At 43.8% G+C, this 10,185-nt stretch overlaps 1 protein-coding gene across 1 annotated transcript in view; it reads right to left on the reverse strand.

Annotated features, from left to right (window-relative positions):
• Window positions 1-4,798: 4,798 nt before the first annotated feature.
• Window positions 4,799-10,185, reverse strand: part of DESI2 (desumoylating isopeptidase 2) — a 60,390-nt gene continuing 55,003 nt past the window's right edge. Inside the window, exon 5 of the mRNA XM_032242204.1 lies at window positions 4,799-8,234. Coding sequence (XP_032098095.1) covers window positions 8,001-8,234 — 234 coding nt within the window. The 3' untranslated portion in view covers window positions 4,799-8,000. The remainder of the gene's footprint in view (window positions 8,235-10,185) is intronic.

Genomic DNA, 10,185 nt, shown 5'->3' on the forward strand with positions numbered 1-10,185 from the left:
AATGAACTATAACTATACACATTAATAAGCATGAATTATAAAAATTTAACATTTTAGAGAACTGAAATTTATTCCATTTATATAAAGTTCAAAATAGTCAAAACAAAATCATATAGTATTGCCCAGGGATGCATATGTAGGTAGCAAAGAAACAGTTACACAAAACCAGGACTGCCGTTACCTTTCCAGTGTGGGGAAGAGGGAGTGGCTGAGGAAGCCTACATGTGTTGCTGATGTTCTATTTTTTATGCTGAATGGTGGGTTCAGGGAGGTGTTCATTTTATCACTCTTTAAATTGTACATATACTGGCCAGGAACGGTGGCTCACTCCTGTAATCCCAGCGCTTTAGGAGGTTGAGGCGGGCAGTTCACCTGAGGTTAGGAGTTTGAGACCAGCTTGGCTGTCGTGATGAAACCCCTTCTCTACTAAAAATACAAAATTAGCTGGGTGTGGTAGCACACATCCCTGTAATCCCAGCTACCCGGGAGGCTGGGAGGCTGAGGCAGAATTGCTTGAACCCAGTGGGTGGAGGTCGCAGTGAGCTAAGATGTCGCCATTGCACTCCAGCCCAATAAATAAATAAAACATATAGAGTTTATATATTCTTTTGCATACTATTTCACAACTAAGGCGTTATTTATTTATAGAGACGGCACAAATTCGGGTGAGCTTGCAGACTGGGAGATTGCCTAAATTGTCTCTATTTTCACTGAAGCATAAAGCGAGGTTCTCAGCTAAAATATATGGGGAACCTATGGGGGAGGTGAAGACAGAAGCGTTGTCATCCAGGAGAGCAGCAAGCTGGCAGGGCAACTGTAGTAAACCATGGTGTGGTGTCGTGTGCCGATTTGAGGTTTGTGGACAGGATCATTGAGCCTGGTTGTGTGGTTTTTCTTCAGCAACATTCAGCTCATCAGGCTCAGATGCAGAGGTCTTAGAACCGTACAGGGTTTGCCAGGCTGTTCAAATGGAGAAAGGGGCATAGAAGTGGAAAGCACTGAGAAGGAAATGACTGTGGAATTTAGGCTCAGTGAAAAGAGGAATGAAGATGGGAGGGAGGTGACGTTAACAAAACTGCCGGATTTGATGGATTTGGGAACTTGGTAAGTCAAAGACTTTTGGAGTATAGGGTACTAGTGTGAGCTGGGAAGTTCATGGTTAGCGATGTTTAAGGTTTTTAGAAGTGGTTTAGAATGTGACTAGTGACAAAAAGTTAGAGTCTTCAAAGAATGGCTGATGTGAGATGAAGGTTCTCAACTGAGGTGAGGACTCCCGATCCCCTTGGGGATGAAGTGTGGGGAGGGCACAGGGACATGGGATGTTGCAGACTCTGGAGGGGTGACAGGCTGGTCATGTTCAGGCAGGTGCAGAGATGCCATAAGGCTCGTATTGTGGAGGGCTGTCTGGCACAAATTATTGTCCTGCCCCAAATGACAGAGCCCCGTTAAACGCTGGGCTAGGGTACTGGACAGATCATCTAACATGAAGTCATGGAGAATGATGACAGGAAATGCTGGAGAGAAACAGTATGAGCAGGAAGAAGAGCAACAATGAAGGGGGGTAGCTGGTAGAACTGGGTAGCACAGGTTTCACTGGAGCTGGAGGTTATGAAGGAAAGAGGAGAAATTATTTGGAAGCAGCAATTAGGGGATGGAGGGTACACTTACGGAGAGATTCTCAAGGGACAGCCAGGTTTCAGGTAAAGCAGAAAGGTAAAGAAACATTTGAAAAAATGGAGTCTATTAGGTCATTTGCCTGTCACAGATTGGGAGTTCCAGAGGACACATTGGAAAGGCAGAACAGTAAGGATGGAGAGGTGCCGGCCAGATAAGGGCGTGTAGAAGACTCCTTGGGGATGAGAGTCGGGATGGATGGCCTGGGGGCTTGGGCTTTCAGTGGTAACTCAAGTGTACAGAATGGCCACCGGAAGTGCCTGGCCCTGGCGGTCTCTCACAGGAAGCTGGATCTTAGTTGGGACAATAGTTCAGAATCCTTAGTGCATGGATCAGGGGCTTCTAGGTAACTACTCCTTGTAGCAATGCTAGAGGGTTCAAGATCATGGTTCATGTTGATTGGGGTGTGTACTCCTTGAATAATTTATGTTGCTTGGGTCGAACCCAGTAAAAATTTAGAAAATCTTACTGTGCCTCTACTGAATTTTAGAAGAGTCAACTAGCAGGTCCTTCAGATATTCATGTCTCTAGGCTGCCCAGTTAACTCCTCCAGGAAATCCTCATCTCTATGGGCAGAATAGGTTTGAACCACACAGAACTGAGTCTTAACGAAATGCAGCAGTGCTTCTTTTTTTTTTTTTTTTTTTTGAGACTGAGTTTCACTCTTGTTACTCAGGCTGGAGTGCAATGGCGCAATCTCGGCTCACCGCAACCTCCGCCTCCTGGGTTCAGGCAATTCTCCTGCCTCAGCCTCCTGAGTAGCTGGGATTACAGGCACGTGCCACCATGCCCAGCTAATGTTTTGTATTTTTAGTAGAGACGTGCAGTGCTTCTTAAACACTGATCTACTCATGAATCACCTCGGGATTTTGCTAAAATGGCGATTCTGATTTAGTAGGTCTGGGGTGGGCAGATTTGCCATTTCAGAAAAGTAGTATGATTGCATGGAAAAAGAAATGCTTTTGAATTAGCTAAATTCTGCCGGGCGTGATGGCTCACGCCTGTAATCCAAGCACTTTGGAGGCCAAGGCGGGCGGATCACCTGAGGTCGAGAGTTCAAGACCAGCCTGACCAACATGGTGAAACCCTGTCTTTAAAAAAAAAAAAAAAAAAAAAAAGAATTCGCTAAGTTCAAACACGGGCCTTTCGTATGCCATCTGTGTGGCCTTGGGCTAAAGATCTGTCAACTGTCTTTGTGTAAAGCAGGAATGATGTCATAGGTGTTGTGAGAATTAAATGAAACAACGTGTATAGTAGTCAGCATGGGCCTAAGCACAAAGCAGTGGTAAAGATTTTTTTTCTTTGTCTTGTCCTCAAAACCCACAAAGTAACCTTTTGTGGATTATCAACTGCTTGCCAGGGGGAAATGCTAGGCTATTCCTGTGGTGCCCACTCAACTGATCCTGGCAGAGGGAGAGGAAGGCATGCGAGCTTTCCTCAATCTTTGTTTACATCTGTGTTTTGTAGCTTGGCTCCCGTCGATCTTATTCTGGTTTTTTGATCTGAAAATCCCAGCCCCATTTCAGTGGATATTCACTGTCTACGTAGACTGAGAGTGCCAGGTAGACCAAATTGCTTTTCTTAGTTTGATTTGTTCTTCACTCCCCTATCAAACACATATTCTTCTTCCAGTGGAGTAAGAAGGCCTCATTCACTCCACTCCACTTTGAGGCACGTGGTGTAGCGGCTTTGGTAACTTTACTCCCGATTCTACCTATTTACAAGGCTATGAGGACAGCCTCATGGGTGGGGCTTCAGAAGCATCTGAAAGTTGCCTAGCTATAAATACCACAGGTCACCTGGAAGTTTGGGGTGTGAAGGAAACAGTCTGGTAGCCAGTGGCTTTGGTAGAACCAGGCAACTGTTCCTAAGGGAGGGGGTCAGGTGTCAGGGAGGAGCTCAAAAAGGAGGGTTCTACTCAAGTCCTCACCAGCATAGGACTGCTTCATTTTCTATTGGGACCATGACACCTTCCCAGATCAGGGTGGGGCTGCAGAATACAAATGGGCTCAGCTACTCTCAGCAGAATGAATGCCTCCCTGAGCATGTTGAGAGGGGGCCCATCTTTAGTTCCCCTCTTGGCCTTGACAGGAAGGAAGTGACCAAGGGATACGTATGAAAGGCCTCAGCAATTCTCTGAGTTTGGAATCCATAAGGAAGGAAGTAGCTGTCTGCCACTAACTTCTTGGAGAGTGTAGCAAGAAGCTCGCTGTTGATTTTTATTAGCACTGACTTCTGCAAAGTTATTATAGAACAAGGTCGGTATCTGGGTGATTAGGAGAACGTCAGGAGCAGGTAGTGAAAAATATACAACAAAAGACCCCTGTCGTCCAGATACTTGGCATTCTTTCTCCAAGCAAGATCCCAAAGTTGCTTTACCAGATTTGAATTTGCAACCTCCTTATTACAGTCTGTTAGGAAACTGTATTAGCCTGGGGGAAGAGTTCTCTTTTGCTTCTTGTTCTTGAGGCCAGAACAAGTAAGTTGTAGATCATTCTTGCTTAGCAGAGTGGAAGGGCATTGACAGGCCACAAAGGCTGGTATTCATTGATTTAATAGTTAATTCAAGAGAATCTTTTGCTGTGTCGCCAGGCTGGAGTGCAGTGGCGCAATCTAGGCTCACTACAATTTTTAAATTAGTGGAGGAAAATATTGCTCTGCAGTGTGCAAAGTGGCCAGTGGAGGAGGAAGGGGAATGGGCAGGTTGGAGGGGCCAAGCAGAAGAGCAGGTCCGTGGGAAATGACGAACTCAGTCACTCAGGCTCCTGCTTGCTTGCTGCTTCAAGACAAGAGTGTGTGCACGTGTCGGGGCTATTCCTCTGTAGGTCTGTCCCCTGCACTCCTGGGGAACAGTCTGTTCTAGCTTGTCCCACCCTGCCTCCATTCCCCAGAAACCAGGGTGCTCTTTGACAGCTAAGGCACTGGCCCACAGATCTGAGCATAAGAGGAATGCAGGCGAATAAATGGACGTGTGAGTGTGAGAGGAAGACAGGATGGAGAGGGGCTGGTCATCATGTTCCTGCTGAGCAGGTGGGATCCTTGGGTTTTTAAAAATATACCCTCCCACCCTGCCCAACAAATACACAACAGTTGTAATCTGAAAGTCAGAAAGCATGATAAAACATTTCTTATAAAAGTATTTTTTAATAAATCAATGTATTTCAATGTTGTAACATGATAGCCCAATGCTATATCAAGGTAGCAAAAGTGAAGATTCCTGGTATTTTCATATAAACACTATGAATGACAGTACACTTGCATTCAACTTCACAAGAAATTATCTTCAGGTCCATGAAGATTCTTTGACAGCTGTAACACCTTTCAAACAGTAAAGATGTACGTGTATTGGAAGAGTAGACAATGAAAACCTCAGAACTGAGCTGTGCTCTAAAACCATACTGAAGAAAAAGATACAATGGCTGGACGGCCAGCTTGCTGAACAAAAATCCAAATCTTTTAAAGAAAATACAGCATATAACAAAGTTACAGAGTATCTTACAGAAATGGAGTCATAAGGAGACACACAGATTAGAAGCCTGAAGCAGCGGATGTGTTTCTACCCGTTTTGTGATGGATGTGGAGTCCTGCAGCTGTCTGTGGTGCTGAATCTCCTCATACACTCAGTGCTACCAATGGACTAAAACCAGAATTCCCTGCTCTGTACAAATGCTGGTGATGGGTAACTTGCTCTATTGCTGTGGGTCAGAGCAACAGCTGGCTGGAGTTCAGGCATCAAGAAGAGGCTAAGATCATACACCACTGCCTTCTACACTCCTACAAAGTCACACTTTCCAAAGCTGATGCTCCCCTTGTAGGGGTTAAAAAACCCCAAGGCTATTTAAAACAAACAATGGAAACCAGAAGCTTCTGACCCTCTCACATGTATTACTGTCCAACCCACCATGAGAAGTAAGTTTCACCTGGTTACAATGATGAGACTCCATATCATATGTACATCAATGACCAGATTGTTCATACAGGGTTTTTCTTAACAGATCAGGTTGAGAATGATTCTTTTTCTCCAAGGACAAGAATAAGCTGGCTAAATGCTAGCTAATTAAATCCATTCTCAATTTTGAACTGTAGAAAAAGAATCTGACTTGAATGAGATTTTCTAAAGGAAGATATTTATTTCTCAACCTCAGGTATAATTAGATTACAAGGAATCTCACGTCCAGAATTTTATCTGCTGATTGTTAGTATGGTAATTGGCCTTAGGACACTATTTTTACTAGAACCCTTTACATTTAAACTCCAAATGCTGCAGATGAAAGTAAATACAACAAAACAACAATTAAATCACTGTATGCTGGTTTGTTGGATTCTGGTCAAGCATGGATGGGATGTTCCTGATATTCACCAAGAAGTGTCTAACTAATGGCTACTCTTTGTGTCAGTAGCCCGGGTTTAAATCATATACACTCGAATGAATTAGAAAAACTACTCCCCACATTATTAAAAATATTACAAGCAAACTGTATCAAAGGCTTTGTACTAACCTGGGATTTGGTGATAGGACTCTTCAGTGAACAGGTCACCACTAGAGCCTTAGTGTTTTGCCCCATATCTCATTTTTAGACCTGAACCAAGTCAACATCTCATTGAGTTTATATATTCCTTTCTTCTGTCATACCTCTTGAAACAAGTGCTCTGCCCCCTAAAGAACTGAGAGTAATTTGTAAAGGCTTTCCTCTCTGGAAACAGAACAGTCAAAGCATAAATTAGGTTAAGTGGCTTCACTGTCCTCAGGCCAATGCTTATAACCCAAGGTTTATTTTCCCTATGAACAGGGTGTGCTTAAGTTGATAAAATGAATCAAAATCAGCTTATGGAAAAGTTAAAAATATAGTTTAATGAAAGGTATGTATCCTCACACAGAAATAGCAAATGGTCCCATCTAAAAATTTAAATAAATGTCAATAACTTTAAAACTAACTATATTTTATATATATATATATATATAAAGCTGAAGTCACTGCCTTGGATAATTTTATACTACATCCAATATTTTATGTAGGACATTCATTCTTAAGGCAGAAAAATTGAATTTGACATGTAATGACTTGGTTCTTACATCCAAGGGTCAAACTAGGAGTAGACTCAAGCAGACAGATTCCTTGCTAACAAGGATTTATCTGTGGTGACAATTTCATTCTTAGAGTATGTTACGTAAGAGACACACATTTGAGAGAACATAAAAATATGAATCTTGAGACACACAAATACGATTTTTCAACGATTGGTCAATGAGACTAGGCATTGTTTTACGATGTAAAATGACTCCCATGACAGACAAACTCCAACATACTCTTTCTGATGTGGTGCATAAACAGTATAAAATATCAAAGCATTACCTTTTTGGGGTGGACTTTAGATTCTAGTTTTCAAAGTCTAGTATAAAAGGTAGCCCGAATAGTTAAAAGCAGTTGAATATCAACTCATACTGCTACTCAGAAGGCTACCACTTAGGATATTCCTACACCATCAAAATCCTGTGCAAGGAGGAAATAAATGTGTATTAAAATAAAAATGAAGCCCCTCCCCCAATGCATGTGCAAAACACTTGTCAGTTACTACTAAGAATATCTTTAACAAAAAACAACTATAGAATGAGTGGTATCAAAGTCAGAGAGACATGGAACATACCACCCTGCCTACGTGGACGGATACTGGGGATGAAACCAATTGTTCCATGGGCACCTTGGGAGATGTGCTACTCAGAGTGGAAGGGTGTGTGAAGAGGAACTGGACCCAGGGTTCCAAGCCCTCAGGGCTGTGTGCTCCTTCACCTCAGGCCAGTCTGGTTCTCTGAATCCTGGTGCCAACAACTTAAACCAAACAAGCACAAATTGAAAAGATCATTCTTAAGCAGGTGATGGTGACTGTAACTGTCTAAGTACCTTTTTGTGTGCCTATTAGTTATGCCATAGATCTGGCAATTGTCAGAAGTGTACAAAGATTACCTGCCTAATTTTTGAAGACATGAAGGTTCTCTTGTTTCATGGTGGCAGGAGTCCACGCAAGATTTGTAAACAGCGATACAAAATCCTGTAAACATAACTTAACAGAGCTTGTATAAAACAGAAGTAAATCCAGATTTACACGTGGGTAAAAAAAACAGAGGGCAGCTTCTTACAAAGTTCTCCCTCCTGCGCTAAGTGATTTTTTTTTTTTTTATTACAAATATAATCCTGAGCTGAAAAACTGGGATTTGGGGGAGAGCCATCTTTGCATACAAAATATCCAAAGGATGCTTACTCTGTTTACTTTTCTCTAGTGATATTCAACTGCCAGAGACAGTTCTGAATGTGTGATTTTGGAGACATTTATAGTTTAGTGTGGCGCCCGGGTCTGGAGCCTGCTGCAGTGCTTGCCACGGAAGCAGATGCGGCAGCATCCTCTGCTTCCTCCAGTTCATCCTGGAGCTCTTGGCTGACACTAGACTGCAGGGCTGCGGGTGTGAGCCACTCCTTCGGGAGGCAACTCTGTAGAAAGGGAATACAGGAGCTGAAGTAGGCAAGTCGATTGATCCAGCGAGGAATCTCTTTCCCACAAAGAATCTACAGAGGAGAAAAAGTTCTATATTAGGCAAGAGAGGTTAAGGTTATCTGGTCCACTGCTGAAGGGTGGAGGGTGGGAGGAGGGAGGTGGCTGTACAGACAGGCCACGGCGGACCAGCGTTCGGCAGTGCCACTCCAGGCTTTTGATAACAAGCAGCTCTTTTCTCAGGACCCGGGATCCCTACTGTTGGCTCCATTCCTTCCTTTCTAAAGAATCTCGTCAAATTGCTTACTTTACATATCTGTGAAATCAAGCTGCTTTCTTTGATTTCTGCAACTGCTAAAAGACACGCTGAAAAGTACTTTGAACACACAGAAGATGCTTGTTAATACGTTATCACAGTAATAGAGGCCCCAGGAAATTAGAGTCATTCTTGGATATTTTCCTATTTGTGAATTCTCTGTTCTCGCAGATACTTTTTTGCTTTACTCCAGTGTCTATCACTCCATTTTTCCTGGTCTACATTTTACCCCTTTACTTCTCTCCCTGACCCACTTGTTTCAAGGAGCTCATCCTGGTTCAGGAAAAAACAGCCTGGGTGATAGTGTCTCAGAGGAAAAAAAAAAAGTGTAGGCCTGGCGCTGTGGCCAATGCCTGTAATCCCAGCACTTTGGGAGGCTGAGGTGGGTGGATCACGAGGTCAAGGGTTCGAGACCAGCCTGGCCAATATGGTGAAACCCCGTTTCTTCTAAAAATACAAAAAATTAGCCAGGTGTAGTGGTGCACACCTGGAGTCCCAGCTACTTGGGAGGCTGAGGCAGGAGAATCCCTTGAACCTGGGAGGCAGAGGTTGCAGTGAGCCAAGATCCTGCCACTGCATTCCAGCCTGGGGAACCGAGTGAGATTCTGCCTCACAGAACAAAACAAAAAGTGTTTTCCCAAATGAAGACCTGGCTCTGTGACTCCTCTGTAGAAGCAGGCCTACAGTCAGACAAGGCATGGTAGCCTGGCCAAGCTTCAGTCTGAGACGTAGCAGGGGTAACGGTGCCAGGTGGAAGCCCTCCCAGCTGGTGATCTGCTGCTTCTATTTGCCCACTTCCCATCCTTGTACTGTCCTTGGGACTCTTGAGCCCTTCTCCCTGCTCTTATTTCAAATAGTAAGAACTGGGTCTTTTATGACCCTAACTTTATTCTTTATTATCCTTTCTCTTGTGCAGACAATGGGCTGGGCTTCCGTACCTGCCCCACTGCCACTCTGTTGTTTCTGCCTCCAATTGTACCAAAGATGATGATCATGTGATCTCAAAGTACCATCTTAGATACTTGCGTATCTTAGATAACTTTGGAAAGAGGTTTCAAAGTACCCTATATCTAAAAATTCGCTAAATGTTAATAAGCTGCCACCTATAATTATACAACATATACCTTTTCTCCCTAAAATAGTTACATTTATTTTAAATAGTATGACTTTGTCTTAACTATACAGAAAGTGAGTTGGCTCACTTGAGGGAAGGTAACATGTACTACACTTTTGATCACCAAGCACCTATCATAGTGCCTGGGAGTACACGGTGGCTCATGCTGTGTGTGTGTGTGGGTGTACGTGAGTGCGTGCACCTGTAGTTTCAGCTACTTGGGAGGCTAAGGCAGGGGGATTGCTTGGGCCCAGGAGGCCGAAGCTGCAGAGAGTCAAGACTGTGTTACTGCACTACAGTCTGGATGACAAAGTGAGATTTCACATCAAAAACAAAAAGGAACGTGTACGTCGGCCGGGCATGGTGGCTCATGCCTGTAATCCCAGCACTTTGGGAGGCCGATGTGGGTAGATCACAAGGTCAGGAGTTTGTGACCAGCCTGGCCAATATGGCAAAACCCCGTCTCTGCTAAAGATACAAAAATTATCCGGGAGTGGTGGCACGCGCCTATAGTCCCAGCTACTCGGGAGGCTGAGGCAGAAGAATCGCTTGAACCCGGGAGGTGGAGGTTGCAGTGAGCTGAGATCGGGCCACT

This window comes from Sapajus apella, unplaced genomic scaffold (assembly GCF_009761245.1).
Source record: "Sapajus apella isolate SASKATOON/1434 unplaced genomic scaffold, GSC_monkey_1.0 scaffold49, whole genome shotgun sequence".
NCBI classification, from domain to species: domain Eukaryota; kingdom Metazoa; phylum Chordata; class Mammalia; order Primates; family Cebidae; genus Sapajus; species Sapajus apella.